Source organism: Monodon monoceros, unplaced genomic scaffold, assembly GCF_005190385.1.
Source record: "Monodon monoceros isolate NGI ecotype Baffin Bay Population unplaced genomic scaffold, NGI_Narwhal_1 Super_Scaffold_11, whole genome shotgun sequence".
Taxonomy (NCBI): domain Eukaryota; kingdom Metazoa; phylum Chordata; class Mammalia; order Artiodactyla; family Monodontidae; genus Monodon; species Monodon monoceros.
Window position 1 is genome coordinate 136,058,562 of NW_021703767.1, and position 16,388 is coordinate 136,074,949.

The following is a 16,388-nucleotide window of genomic DNA, read 5'->3' on the forward strand; positions in this document are numbered from 1 at the left end:
TCCCGTGAAAGGCGGGGCCTCACACCCCCCCATCTCTCAGAACGCAGAGGGATTTTAATGGGTGGAGGGAATAGATGAAAGAAATCAAAGTGCTCCCTTCCCAACTAAAAGAATTCATAAAAATTCTAATATCAGGGAAGATTAAGCTGGGACGAAGTGAGAGAGTGGCATGGACATATAGACACTACCAAACGTGAAATAGATAGCTAGTGGGAAGCAGCCGCATAGCACAGGGAGATCAGCTCGGTGCTGTGTGACCACCTAGAGGGGTGGGATAGGGAGAGTGGGAGGGAGGGAGATGCAAGAGGGAAGAGATATGGGGATATATGTATACGTATAGCTGATTCACTGTGTTATAAAGCAGAAACTAACCATTGTAAAGCAATTATACCCCAATAAAAATATTAAAGAAAAATTCTAATATCAGGATAATTTACTATCGGGAAATTTAAGAACTTAAGGGGAAAAATGAGTTGAATGGCCAAGATCAGGTATGAGCCTATGAAAGCTCCTATAAAATGGTCTTCATTCAATAAAAGAGACAACATTCAAGAACGCAATGGCACGTGTCACATCTAAAATGACTATTAATTTTAGTATATTTGATTTCCATTAGCAATTCAAGCTCAATAGTAAAACTTGGGACCTTCTTTACACAGTTAAAAAAATTGTGGATTTGTTTTGCTTTTTTTGGCAACAAATTATATGTGGACTAAGAGACCATTTTTCCTCTCTGGTCCTCGATGCCAGTGAGCAGTATTTTTCCAATTTAAGAGTCCTGTCTCACGAACTTATGGTTACCAGGGTAGAAGGGAGGGGGGGATAGTTAGGGATTATGGGATTGACATGTACACAGTGCTGTATTTAAAATAGATAACCAACAAGGACCTACTGTATAGCACGGGGAACTCTGCTCAATATTATGTAACAACCTAAATAGGGAAAGAATTTGAAAAAGAATAGATACATGTATATGTATAACTGAATCACTTGCTGTACACCTGAAACTAACACCACATTGTTAATCACCTATACTCCAATATAAGATTAAAAGTTTTTTAAAAAAAAAGAAATAGTAGGGTATAACATGTTATTGAGAGATGTAAAGTCTCAGCCAGAAGCAATACAATTAAGAACACTAAACCTAAAAAACAACAACAAAAAAGTCCTCTCTCTCAAGTTCCCACTGGACTCACAGAGTGATAGAGTAATGTAGGTGGTTAGGATGGGGGAAAAGGAGAAGAACAGCTACACAAAAACTTTTAAAACCAATGCACCAAAGCTGAGAATGTCTCTTTCCCAGTCTTCAAGGTTATGACACCTTACTTCTGGTCGTAACTTTGTGCCAGGCGGCGTCCTCAGCCCTTCTGCCCGCACTGGGCTTCTTCCATCCTGATGGAATGAAGGGCACAATCCCAAGATGTGAACGGGTTGACCCTTACCCTTCTTGATCTCTCTCAAAACTTTATTGCAGCGACCTCATTTCCTGCTCTTGTGTCTGACTTACTTCCCTTTTATCTTCCCAACCTCTATGACTTCAGTCTTTCTTTTTTTCCTAATTATTCCCATTAGAGATCACCAACAGTTCTTCTTATTATCTAAAAGGTATAAAAACTCTGTGTAGGAGGGATTCAAAATGGGAAAGCTGCCTTCCTCAAAACTTTCAAAACCGTTGAGTCTTCTAGTGGCTGGAACAATAAATATTTTCTATCCAAAGGCTGTATCCATGTTTCTCCCCGCTGGGGAAGGAATGCCTAGAATTCATCCGATTTCCTGAAAGATCTGTGACTCAGAAAAGGTTTACGAGGTGTTTGGGTAACTTAGCCTCATGAGTTTGGGGGGTCGGATTTGTGACAACCATCAAACCAGATTAAATGCCATAGTATGTCAGGCATTTTTTCTTTCAGCCCAAGAAACAGCATTAACCATTGGAAGAGGTATCTGAGAAAACTCATGATTCTATGGAAGGTACACTGAGAGTCAGGAGGCACAGCTTCTGGGGAAAAAGTTTTGCCACTAACTTGTTGCATGAATTGGGCAAGTCATCTCATCTTCCTGGGCCACTGTTTCCACATCTCTAGTTAGGGAGTTGGACTAACTCAGTGGTTTCAAACCTGACCTGGAGACCTGAGACCCACACCCATCACCAACTGAAAGAGATTCATTGGAACTGGTACTCTGTAACCTGATTTTTTAAAGGAACCCTTCTCAAAGCATCCTATTGTCTGCCAGGTGTACAAACCATTGTAGCAGAGACTCTTTAGGGTCACTTCTAGCTTGAAAATACTGGGTTTCCATTAAACCAATATTCTCTACACTTGGCAGAATCTGGATTAGCATGAAGTGTCAGTCAACAGAATGCATCTATCAGAGTATTCTTTTTAAAATACACGTGATATAATGGACTTCCTCAGAACATGGACACTGAAAATGCTTGGCTACAAATGTGGCTAAGCAGAAAATGTTTTATATTTTATCAATCTTCTTGACTCAGTATTTAAGTTCTATAATGTCTAAAACTAAAGGCACCTGGAAAAGTACTGACTGATGGTGGTGCAAAAGTTGTGAATATCAAGTAAAAACCTGTGGTTTTGAAGGGGAATGGCAGAGGGGTGTTTCACTTCAGAGATGAAAAGAGTAATTTCATTCTATCTTAACAGCATGTACCAACCTTTTCAGAACAGCTAGGGTTTCTGGGTTGCATCAGAAAGGAAAACATCACCAAGTTTGTTATTCTCCTGTAAGAGGGGGAAAATATCTTAATACGTATATTTATAAATGTTAAGGAAACAACATGAAAGCCGAAAATTTATTTCACTAACATACCTAAGTTCACAACAATGAACAGACACAGAAAATAGCAGTATATACAGAATTCGGCTACTTACAATACATTACAATAGATAACAGGGCATTTCATAAACAATTCAGTACTGGATTGAAATCTTTCCAAGGATGGTTAATTCTATTTAGCAGAACTATAACAAATCCATTCCTATCAGGGTGAGAGAGGGCTTTCACTGTTACTGTTGAGTACTTTAAAAATATTTGCCTCTTATAAGTGAAATGAGCCACAGCAACGGCTAAGTGAACTTATTCCATGTATGCTGAGTGTTATTAAATCTGAGTTTTCTGTGATTTAAAAAAAAATTTTTTAATAAAATAAAACACATGATTAATACCATATGTGAAATAAATGATTTATTCAGAGAGCCTATCACAGTAGTGCTGGCTACATAATGGACACTGACCTCATAGGATTTGTAATGAATATTACTGGATGTCATGGCTGGGGAGCGTTTACCAGGGTGCTGATCACAGTGAATACTTAGTGAATTGACAGCTGATAGGATGATAATAACAATGACGTTGGTTATAAGATCTCACTACTCAAAGTGTACCCCACGGGCCAGCAAGGTCCATATTACCTGGGAAGTCACTGGAATGCGGAGTCTCAGGCTCCACCCAGACCTCCTGAATCAGAACCTGCAAGTTTGAGAAGCACTGATACAGAAAAACATTCTTGGAGTTCAGCAACTCGACAGAACTCATATTAGTAGTAAACCATGGGGGTTGGGAGTCACACCCAAATCAGCAAGTGCTAAGGCCAGTGCCTTTCTCTTATCCCTTAGACAGCATCTCTGACCTGGAGATGTTCAGGCTTCCTGAATCCCAGGGCTATTCTTTCTTTCATCCAAGCTGTAACTGAAAAGCTTTTCAAAAACCCATTTTTTATGTCTACCACAGTAGCAATGACATTGTAATTTTGTTTTATTTTCCACATTTTTAATTATTCAGCTGTTTTACTTGTCACCATTTAGGGAATTACTGCAAAACGTATGTCTTCAGTGCTACTGATCAATGCATATTTAGGCAACTAAACAGATGTAGAATGGGTTGACTCCGTTGATAAAATTAAACATTGATGAAACGTATATTTGCACAGCAATAATGATGCTGGCATTTGTATAAATAATAGCAGATCTATTTCCTTAATCATCTAGAAAAAAAAACAGTCGGGGCGGGGGGTTGACAGAATTACCAAATATGTCTCACTTACTAGGCAGGTCATTTTCAAGTGCAAGTTTTTTTTTTTCATGGGAATAAAATTATGTTAATTTATAACATCTATTACCACTTTAAAATGAGAGGAGTATATTTGAGCAAAAAACAATGTGGATGAGACCTGAAGCATATTTCCCGGATATGTTATAATTTCCAGAGCTTGTTTGTACGTCCTGGAAGGTGCATGTTTTTTAAGGTACTCCTCCACAGTACCATAGTTTGATTTTATGCAAGATGTGTTTTGAACTTAAGTGATTCTATGTTACACATTTGTTTTTCACATTTTACCATCTCTGAAATTGGGATCAGTCTTATAAGTGATGGCATGTCACAATTTGACTGACAGAATTTTTTTTCTTTTTTACAATCAGTTGGATCTTAAAATCACTTCAATTGAAAATTAGTATCCGCAGTGAACTCAATCCTAGTCCACAGGGAACATCATAGCGAGTAAAACAAATGGGACAGAGAGGGTTCATCACCCCCACCCGTATCCAAAGAAAAAGGGGAGGTGGATAAATAGAAAGAAATGAGATTAAATAAGAAACGCCTCCACGATTTCTTTTTTTCACAGAGCCGGAGAGAAAAATCATGGAAGATAAGATAATTTAGCAAAAGGGCAAGAAAGAGGAATAAGGGAGATGGAAAACAAAAAGAGAGTAAATAAAGCATCAAGATGGAAAATGTATCCAATGAGTGTACTATTTTGACCCCTATTTCCTGGGTGTGGTGTCCTGTACTAGACAGTCAATTTGCTGCTCCCTTTTCTTTATTACACACTCTGGTCAGTAGAGCTCCTAGAGGGTGAGGTGTGGGAGATGCTCCCAGCATCTCTCAGGAGGTATTTCCTCTTCTCTGGCCCATGCAGGTGGCCCATCTCCCCCCCACAGCCTCTGAACTATCATCTCTTTCCCTGCCTCCATTTCACTCAGTCCCAAACCACCGAGAAGGTGTAAATGATTGTTACAACTTTGTTTGTTTGTTCTTTCAGGTGATATCAAGATTATCGAACAAATCTACGGTCTCACAGGTATGGCTTTTTGCCAAAGAGCAAAATATTTATCTAAAATTTGTGGGATTTCCAACAAATCTGTCTCCCCCTTGAGGATGTAATGTATTCATTTTTGACTTCCCCTAAAGCACTTGAGAGAGACGTGGCAATGACTTTCATGAGTTTGGGAATAGAGAAAGATTGAAACTCATATATCTATTTAAGGATCTTAGAGCTATTGTTAAAACATAGTTTGTCACCAAAACCTGCCCAGAGTAACGAAGTCCTGGGGTATTGATCTTAGAAGAACTGAGCTTTTAAGTCAGTCCCAACTTTTAAGAACCCTCCAGTTTCACAGAAAACTTTCCCCCAAAACAGTAACTTGTCCAATTTATTACCTAGACCTTTATTACCAATAATCCCATGACAGAAACCCTGTAAACAGCTCGTTTTCTTGCTCTGTACCCTCTTGAAGCAGAACCCCCCAACTTTCACACACATGCATACACACACAGATACACATGCATACAGAGGTGCCCAAATAAATCCAATTACACAGCACGTTACAAAGACGTTGATAATGGACCGAAGATGGTTGGGGGTGGAAAGCAAACAGAGTTGCTATTGAGAAACATTTTTAAAGCTCTTAAAACATCTCAGTGCTATCAACCAAGTTCCTCCCTGCCACTAGTTGTCTTTTCTCTCTCATCTCTGCAAAATCCCTCTTCAGGAACTAGCAAAACTCTCGTTACATTTAAACTCTTCTCAACAAGCATCCTTTCCTCATTACCTCTTTTCCGCCAGACCTTTCCTATATTCTCTTTCTCATGAAGATAAATTTAGCCTCCTTTTGGATTTTCCCATCTGAATTCCTCACCCCACCATAGCACTCTGAAAATGAACATCCCTTCCAAGAATACACCATCCTTAACTTTCAAAAACAAAATCTGTATAATTAAGGCTGAAGTTCATTTGCAGTATCAAAACTACCAGAATAACAGGGGTTTCAATACAATAGATATTTATTTCTCTCTCATGGACAAGGCTGGAGGTGAGCAATATAACAGTGTCAGTAGGCCTGGAGATTTCCTTTTTCTGCTTCATGATCCTCAACATATGCCTTCCTTCTCCTCATTCTCTCAGATGGCTGCTGGAGATCCATTCATTTCATCAGTGTTCCAGACTAGAAACTAAAGCAAAGTAAAAGAGCAAGATAGATGCTCCCCTCCTTCTAGGAGCCTTCCTAAAATTTCCCTATAACCTGTCCACTGGCATACTATCATCCTAGAATTTGGCCTTATGGCCAGACCAAGTGGCAGGGGGTCTGAAAAAGGTGATCTTTGGGCAAGGTGCATTGCTAAGAGTTCTGTTAACTAAGAAAGAAGGGGAGATTATGTAAAATATCACAGCATTATCTGTAGGACCTGCCCTGATGTGAATTTTGTTTTCTTTTTCTTCATGATCATCACCATCATAACAAGGGCAAGCATTTAATTAAGCACACTCAGTGCATATCACTAAGGGTGTAACTACCATTATCTAATACCTAATTTTTTCCTCACATTATTGCCAATTTACAGGTGAGGAAACCAAGGCTTTAAACAATAACATTACCTGACCAAGGTTATAGCTAGTAAGTCACAGGACTTTTAAGACTGTGTGATCAAAAACACATGCATTCCACCACTAGACTTTATTCTGCTTTCCTTTTAGTCAAGACACGTTTGAAATGTTTGAAATGACTATCCCAGCAAGATGTCACGAGCAAAATTAGAGACTCCCTTGACTGTGAGGATAAAACCTCATTGCCCTCATGGGAGCATTCATGAGAAAGATGAGAGGGAAAAGAAGAGATGGGTCAGAGAGAAGGAAAAGATCTGTGGTTGAATTTTGTGGCCATGTATACACAGGTGAATCCAGTGACACAAGGGAGGAGGGTGTTTCTATACCAATGGCCTGAAGAAAGTAACAGGTACTCCTCCTGCACAGAGGCTGCACGTGGGGCTGGGTATTTAATAATAATAAATTTGGGTATTGTCTGAAATGATGGTCCACGGGCTAATGAATTCTTGGTATAAATCGTGTTGGCTGTCCCAGTCACAAGAGTCAGTACCTAAGCAAATTGTCCAAGGTGCCAAGCATGGAAGTGTGAAAATTAAATGAACTTGTAGAAGTACAAACATCTTATAGGTTACTAGTCAGAAGATTCTGTTAGAGCCAAGGGATCCTCCTTGAAACAAAGGAATGGTTAAATTGCCAATGCAAATGTAAACAGAAGTCCAATTAGAGAATGTACTCACTGATTTTAATTTCTGTGATAAGTTCGCCCTGTTGTATCTTTAGCTGGGTGAGCTCACATTTCTGTTCTACAATACTAGTATACAAATGTTCCTCTGCAATTCCACATGGGTCCATCTTTTGTTAAAAGCACAGAATTTAAAATGCTGTGAAGAAAAAAAAAAACAAAAGCAAAACCATACCTCTTGAATAAAGAACTAATAGCTTTACCATTAATTAAAATAATCACATAGTTGGAAAGATGAGTCTAATAATTCCATTTCCTCAAGAAATTTTGACCCATAAGATTAAAATACAGGGCTTCCCTCGTGGCACAGTGGTTGAGAATCTGCCTGCCAATGCAGAGGACACGGGTTCGAGCCCTGGTCTGGGAAGATCCCACATGCCGCAGAGCGACTGGGCCCGTGAGCCACAGCTACTGAGCCTGCACTTCTGGAGCCTGTGCTCCACAACAAGAGAGGCCATAACAGTGAGAGGCCCGCGCACCGCGATGAAGAGTGGCCCCCCCCCCCACTCACCGCAACTAGAGAAAGCCCTCGCACAGAAACGAAGACCCAACACAGCCAATTAATTAATTAATTAATTTTAAAAAAGATTAAAATAAAAAAAAAAAAAACTTCCTAAGTGAACTGATCATTTTACTTTACAGCTATGGCCTCAACTAAATGGGTGAATGGGCCTGTCAGTCACTACAGATTCAAGTTCATTTTTTTGTTACATATATATATATATATATATATATATATATATATCATTATAACTGTTACAATAAAATTCATATACCAATAAAACAACTATTTATTGAGATGAAGTAATAACCATGACAGCTCATGACATATAAATAGTATTCTTAGGCCTTTTCAGTTTATTTTTATTATGAATTATTGATAAGCAGGTATAAATGATTGTATTCTCAGAAGAAACTGAGGCACAGAAAAATGAACTGACTTTTTGGAGCAGGGAGGCCATGTCTGGGGCAGAGCAAGAAACACATACTCTTAGAGTGACTCTGCTGAGGGCCATCAGCTTAGCCTTTGCTACCTTGTCTGCCCTGCCCCTTCATTATCCCCTCCTTCATCCTTTCCCATCCTCTCCTTTGCTTCTTCTAAGCCTGTAAGGTTGAAGGATCCCAGGCAGGAATCCTACAGGAGAGTTTTCAAAACTCTCCCTTTCCTTTCCTAAGGCTCTTCAAGGTGAGAGGATCAAATGGTTTGCTGTACTTCCTGCCACCTGACTTGTGAGAACAAGGAGAGCTGAGGACACTTCTGATCTTCGTTCATCTATGATCCAAAATAGGAAAGAGTTTTATTCTCAAAGATAATACAATTTTGCTGGTTGATCTCCACATAAAGTTCCACTGAGGACCCTGTAACTTTAAAATATCAAGGCCCAATTATGCTAAGTGAAATCAGTCAGACAGAGAAAGACAAATACTGTATGAGATCACTTATATGTGGAATCTAAAAAATACAACAAACTAGTGAATATAACCAAAAAGAAGCAGACTCACAGACACAGAGAACAAACTAGTGGTTATCAGTGTGGAGAGGGAAGGGGGAGGAGCAAGATATAGGTAGGGGAGTAAGAGGTACAAACTACTGGGTATAAAATAAGCTACAGGGAGATGTTGTACAACACAGGGAATATAGCCAATATTTTACAATATCTATAAATGGAGTATAACCTGTAAAAATTGTGAATCACTATATTGTACACCTGTAACATATAATATTGTATATCAACAATACTTCAATAAAAAATAAAATGATGAGGATACCTGAAAAATGAAATAAATAAATTAAATAAACTATCAAGGCCCAAGACCTTCCAGTAAAATTGAAAAATGTCTTATTCCTAAAAACATGCCATCATATGCTATTATAAATGACAGGCTGGTTAAAACCTCAGTGCAAACCTGATCAAATGCACCTTTTACATAGCTCACCACCAAGAGAGTTTAAAAGACCAAGAGAAGGATTGTGGGCTAACACCAGGAAAGCAGAGAGAGTAAACCTAGCCGAGATCAGAAATGGGGAGATTTTTAACATCTTTTATTGAAATATAGTTGATTTACAATGTTGTGTTAGTTTCAGGTGTACAGTAAAGTGATTGAGATATATATATACATATATATGTATATATCCTTTTTTAACATTCTCTTCCATTATAAGTTATTACAAGATATTGAATCGAGTTCCCTGTGCTATATAGGAGGTCCTTGTTGGTTATCTATTTTATATATAGCAGTGTGTATATTTTAATGTCAAACTCCTAATTTATCCCTCTACGCCCCTCCCCTTGGGTAATCTTAAGTTTGTTTTCTATGTCTGTGAGTCTATTTCTGTTTTGTTTAAAATTTTTATTGGAGTATAGTTGATTTACAGTGTTGTGTTAGTTTCAGGTGTACAGCAAAGTGAATCATTCTTTTTCAGATTCTTTTGCCATGTAGGTTATTACAGAATATTGAGTAGTTCCCTGTGCTAGACCGTATGAGAGACTTTGAACAGCTGAATAAATAAGAGCAAAATCTGTGAGGTCTTCCATTTGAAAGGCTCTAGGGGATCTGACTTTGTTCAGATGGGCCCTGCAGCATGAATGATATGCCTCTCAAGAAGTCTTCACAATCTGTACTCATGTATATTATCCTCCGATTTAGCCAGAGCCCAAGGGAAATGGCAGCATCAAGAAGAGACTCCCATCCATTGTGGAAGACGAGGAAGAGGAAGAGAGCCGGGAGGAGGAGGAGACTGCTTCCCTCTCCCCCATCTACACAAGGGGATCTTCCTCTTCCCGTAGCAAGAGGCCTGGAAGCAGTAAGAGCTATCTCGGCTTAAGCCTGAAGCAGCTGGCCTCGGGAACAGTGCCATTTCACTCACCTGTCAGAGTCTCCAGTTCCAATTCCCCCAAAAGCAAACAGGAAGCCGACGCCCCTAACCACGGTAAAAGAAAAGAGAAGAACTTGAAATTGCAACTTTCAACTTTGAACAATGCTGGACCCCCAGACCTCAGTCCAAGGTGAGAGTTCACATCATAGAATTCTTTCCGAGGTGAAACTGGCTGCCTTGTATTCAGACTAGTACCTGGCTAGTAAATGAGTCAGCCTTCTAGGCCTTTCTGCCATGCAGGTTCCTAGCCTCGATGCTTCAGCTTCCTTAAATTTTTGTGCGCCATTTTTGACTCTACGTGGAGGTGTATGCAAGATGAGAATAAATCATTTTAGTCACATTCTCAAAAGGGTTCATTACATGTTCCAAATTCTTTCTCTTCTCCCTTTATCCATTTAGCTCTACCTATTTTTATAGATGTATATTTCTACATTGTAATTTTATAACTTATAAATTTCTAATGAAAACAAAAGAGATGGAACAAAGTCCGTATTGTTATCCCCTCAGTATCTGATCTTACCAAAAGTTTCATGAAGCAATGAGTGGAAATTATGAAGGAAGTGAAGTGCTGGTCTTCATTTCCCATAGTATTTGCTTCATTATTGTGGACGACTGAACTTAGTTTTATTTCTGGTCCCTTCAGCCTGTAATATGGGATGGTTCTATTTTTTAATTTTAAAAAAATTCACTTTAGGATCAACTAAAAGTGATTGAAACACTGAAAAATTCTGACTCAGAAAATGTGAAAAGAGTAGGCTACGGTGTGTAACAGCTCAGTAAAAAATAGACAAGAAAAAAACATATTGAGTGATTCCTAGTCTCATGTACTCGGCTAGGTAATTTTTCATTTACTATTACATTTAGTCTTTTCAGGAATCGTCTAAAGTAGCTTGTATTATCTCTACTATAAAGTTGTAAGAAGTGTTAAGTATTTTGAAGGTTACATATTTTGTCCAAAATCTCAGAAATTTGAGTTCTGAAATATAGATTCAAATTCTGTTGTTCTGCTTATAAGGCAAGAGATGTTTCTGATATACTACATATTTAGTTAGTCATTTGAAGAACACAACTTGTCCATTTAGAGAAAATATTAAGGGGAAAATAAGCAAAACAGGGTTAATGAAAAGTAGGTGGATATTAAATGTTCAGGAATTCAGTTGGAGATGGTAATTTGAAAACATCCCTTAACTCTTCTCCTTCCTAAAATTTCTCTAAAATGAAAAATACTAAATTATAAAAAGGGGAAAAATGTATCAGAGCTGGAAAAGAAAGTTTCATGTACAACTTATTCTACACTTATGAAACAACATATTTTATTTTATATCTAGAAAAAGATTTTGAGAACACACCAAGATGTTAAGGGTAGTGGTGAATGACAGTTGATTTTTCTTTTCAGATTTTTGCTACCTTTATGTTTACATTTTCTACAATAAATTCATCTTTTTTTAAAATAATGAGTGTGTTAGATATTATTTACCAAGGAAAGAAGATTAGCTAGAGTCCTAATGGTCATTTAAATATAATTCTTCAACTCTCACTTCAGAGTTTTGTCCACGTCCAGAGCAAAGATGTTTTCAAAGTTATTTTCTGCAATTCTGTAAACATTATGTTAAAACTCTTTAATTCTGGATAGAGTAGTGAATTAATATAAATTTAGATAAGAGAACATCTGTAGCTTAAGGTTTTGAATCTGAGAATAAATGAGTCTAAGATCTATAGCATTGCTGTTCAATAGAAATGTAGCATGAGCTAAAATTGTGAGCCACATGAGTAATTTTAAATGTTCCAGTAGCCACATCTTTAAAAAGTAAACACACACACGTGGAATTATTTAATAATAATTTTAATAAGATATTTTATTTGACTCAATATGCCCCAAATACTAGCATTTCAAATGTGAACAATGTAAAAAATTACTAATTAAATAACTTACATTTTTTACTAAAATCTTCAAAATCCAGTGTGTATTTTATAGTTACAGCACATCTCTTTTTGCACATTTCAGGTGCTCAATGGCCGTATAAGGCTAATGGCTACCATATTGGATAGCCCAGCTCTAGAGTGTCTAGAATTTAGAAATTTAACACACGATTTTTCAAGTCTTCTAGGAATACTGGAACCCATGAATATAAATGCGCAACTAGCCGATCCTTGTTATTTTAAACAGGGTTGTTGATGGAATTGAAGATGGAAACTGTAGTGAGGAAAGCCAGTCTTTTGACTTTGGCTCTGAACGAGTCAGACCGGAGCCCCGAATTTCTCCTCCTCTTGGAGGTAAGCTCTATATTTAGTCTTCTCTCAAGGGGTGACATGTCTTTACAACTTGTAATGTTTGGTATAGGCACTTTTTTGCCTTCCCATTCTCGGGGTATTCTCCATGTGATGGAACTTAACCAAAGCCACAAAGTAATTTGACTTGAGTCTGTGCCACCTCCAAGTTATTAAGATAGCGTTTGTAATGGTTCCTCTATCCAGGCTCGACACCCTGCAGCTTACCAGCCCAGGTAAATGGTGTGTCAGGAGGAGACTCAAATTTCTGCTCTTCATCAGAGGGTAACCATGTTTTCCTATTATAAATGCAGACTAATCCACAGAAACAACATTACCCAAAGGAAATGCTGTGTTGGGTGTAGACTGTAGGAACATTGGTTATACTTAACCAATTTATTGGGTAAGTGGTTACGTACTTGCAGTTTGCCAGGGATAAATATCTTCAGAAGTATGTAAGAATATCGGAAATGATGGGGAATTATATGAAGTACTACCCTCTAGGGATGGTGAATTAATGTAAAGTACCCCCAAACCTAGCCCAGGCTCCTCTCTCTCCGTTTCATTCTTGAGTTCATTGCCCACAAAAGAATTTGTCAGCATGATGAAGGCCAGAAATGACAACTTCTAAAAGAAGACGCACCTGTAGTTGATAGAGAATAATGAACATAGGCGATCCCAAACAGTCACCAGATGCAAGGCAGATCCTTGTGTCAGGATCTCCTGCTAATTGGTGAATCCTTCCATGGGCAAAGCCAAGCCCAATAAAGACTTCTGAATGTACAGCTCTGGGGGTATGTCTCCATTTGGTAGAATACCAGTCTTCTATCTCAATCAACAGTTCTTCCCAGCACTCATCTGGGAAGATGGAAGAGTAAGACTCCATAGTAGGACAATGGTGGGAGGTGGGAAGGTGAGGAGAGGAATGCAGATGTTAGTCAACAATCATGATTCATCCATGTAATGGACTTATATCTGCTCTGGGCAAGAAGCACAGAAATCATAGTTCTAGTCAACCAGATGTGAGCATTTGCTATGGAAGCTGATGGTGGGTCCCAATAGGAAGTTTTCCTTGTTGGCTCACAGGACGTCATCATGCCATCCACCTAGTATTTCTGGTCCTGCCACCCCCCTTAGCCTCCTCTTCTTCCTTTTCCCAACATCTACCCCAATACTCATCCATTCAAGCAACAAATATTCTTGACTTTACCTCCTAAATATCTCTCAGTTATGTCTGAGACTTTCTATCCTTCCTTCCACCACCCTTTTCCCTGCCACATTCACTCTTGCCTGCAGTGCTTCCAAAGTCACTTCTCTGTTTTCACACTGTTCTCCATACGGAGTGAACTTTTAAAAAAATACAAATTTATTCTTATTACGCTATTCCTATGCTTAAAATCCTGAGATGGATTCCTACTGCCCTTAGTATGAAATCCACACCTATTGCATAATTGCTTTTTTTTTTTTAATAAATTTATTTATTTATTATTTTGGCTGCATTGGGTCTTCATTGCTGTGCGCGGGCTTTCTCTAGTTGCAGTGAGCGGGGGCTACTTTTCATTGCAGTACACGGGCTTCTCATTGCGGTGGCTTCTCTTGCTGCAGAGCACAGGCTCTAAGCGCGGGGGCTACAGTAGTTGTGACGCACGGGCTTAGTTGCTCCATGGCATGTGGGATCTTCCCAGACCAGGGCTCGAACCTGTGTCCCCTGCATTGGCAGGCAGATTCTTAACCACTACACCACCAGAGAAGCCCCATAATTGCTTTTTCAATGTCTCTTTTCCCAGCTAGACTCAAAGCCCCATGAAGGTCAATATATTTTCTTTATTTCTGTCTCATCTAAAGGAGGCTTAGCCTGTTGTAGGTGATCTCTTATCATTCATTGAATGAATAGATTAACTTTGAAAAATATCTCAGCAAAAGGAACTTTTACTACTCTGACACTTTTGATTGTTTTGAGCGACTTTTTTCTCCCACAGGCAAATTTTCTACACATAATTGACCAGAATTAGGATAGTCATCATGATATATATATATACGACATATATAGATATAGATACCTCTGTATATCAAATCCTTTCCACTCTAGCTAGCAATGATTCATCTGTGCTTCTGCTCCTGACAGATATGAAATGTATTTGTAAAAGTAAGGTAGAGAAAAAGTGGAGATGAGAGACCCGGGAAACGGGAGAAATCACCTTTTAGAGCAACATTGGAAGAGACAGAAAGCCTGCAGTGGGGATGAGCAGCTTTAATAGAGGTAGGAGGAAAATGCTCTCATGGGTACAGGACTCAAAATCTGGAAAGGGAAGAGAGGAGAAAAGAACATCTCTTCTCTATGGCTTGGACACTGGCTGTGATATATTTTTGGAAAATGGTCAAAGAAGAGAACATGTGCCATTTGGGCACATGGTAGGACTGTGCTCAGGAGAGGGGGAAGGTGGCCATGGACACATCCAGTAAGTGTGGCCACAGTCACCACCATGCTGTGTGCCTAGTTCCAAAGAGCTCACCAGGTGCCATCCAGAGGAGAACTAGGGAGACAGAAGCTACAGTGCACCGACATCAGGAAAGGTTGAAGGTAGCTTGGGCTTCCTTCCTTGTTCTAACTGCCCCAGTCCTGAAATATGAGGTTTATTCCTGAAGGACTCATTCTGCGTGTGTGTCACTTTCCAGACCCAGAGATTGGAGCTGCTGTCCTCTTCATCAAAGCAGAGGAGACCAAGCAGCAGATAAACAAACTCAACAGCGAGGTATGGAGCTTTGCCTTTCTCTGGTCATGTTGGAGTGGTGAGAGGGGAAAGAAATCCTAGTCACCAGCAGAAGTGGTATAATATAGTCATGATGAATATGCGCTCTGGTGTCTGGTGACAAATATGGATGAATTCCCACTCAGCCTCATGTGAGTATTAGTCACTTACCTTCTCTCAAGCTCTATTTCCCCGTGGGTAGCAAAGAGATAATAGTCATCCCCACCTTATGGCCCATTTGTGAAATTAAATGAAATAACCTAGGTAAATTATTTAACCTACAGGAAACACTAACTAAATGATTATTATAATTGGTGTCATAAATGTATTGATACTTGGTTTAATTGGTGCTTTGTCACTTTTTTCAAGTACTTTAATTTTTAATGAGTTAAAGCAAGATCATTTGAATCAAAAGTAATGAATCAGAGTAATCAAATGGCCTGAAACTCTATTCTTTTCTCTGGCCTGTATTTGCTGTGTAACTTTGAGCACTTTAGCTCTTTAGATCTTACCATCTCTCCGTGTAAAATAAGGTTATTTCTTAAAAAAACTTTATTGAGGTATATTGTACGTATCATAAAATTCACCTATTTCAAGTGTATAGTTTAATGATTTTTACTATCTTTATTGAATGGTTCAACCATCCCCACCTGAGTTTTAGAGTATTTTTCCTCCCTAAAAAGATCTCTCACACCCATTTATGATTAATCTCTGTTCCCACATCCAGCCCTAGGCAACCACTTATCTACTTTCTGTTTCTATAAATTTGTCTTTTCTGTATGTCTCATATAAATAGAGAAGGTAATTTCTGAATCAGTCTCTTAATTTGGGTGTCCCCCTAAAATTAAATTGAAGAAAAATTGATTTTGAGACAATGATTTGGATGCAGATAATTTCTTTGGGAGGTGATCCAGGAAGCAAGATGAAGGAGTAAAGGAATAAGACAGGAAAGAAAGGAAAACAAGTAAATAAGTGTGTGTTAATGAGATCATTCACTCTGTAGGCAATTGGGGCTCTATCCTGCTGGGGGGGGGTGGCCACTGAGAGACTGTGTAGGGCAACTCAGAATTGTTCTTCCATGAGACAAGTAAAAGGAGTTGAGGGTGGCTCCTGAGAGGTTACCTTCAGGCT

General features: G+C 38.8%; 1 protein-coding gene across 1 annotated transcript in view; it reads left to right on the forward strand.

Moving 5' to 3' along the window:
• Window positions 1-16,388, forward strand: part of KCNH8 (potassium voltage-gated channel subfamily H member 8) — a 385,168-nt gene that overhangs the window by 339,530 nt on the left and 29,250 nt on the right. Inside the window, exons 12-15 of the mRNA XM_029214700.1 lie at window positions 5,057-5,095; window positions 10,011-10,369; window positions 12,407-12,513; window positions 15,184-15,260. Coding sequence (XP_029070533.1) covers window positions 5,057-5,095; window positions 10,011-10,369; window positions 12,407-12,513; window positions 15,184-15,260 — 582 coding nt within the window. The remainder of the gene's footprint in view (window positions 1-5,056; window positions 5,096-10,010; window positions 10,370-12,406; window positions 12,514-15,183; window positions 15,261-16,388) is intronic.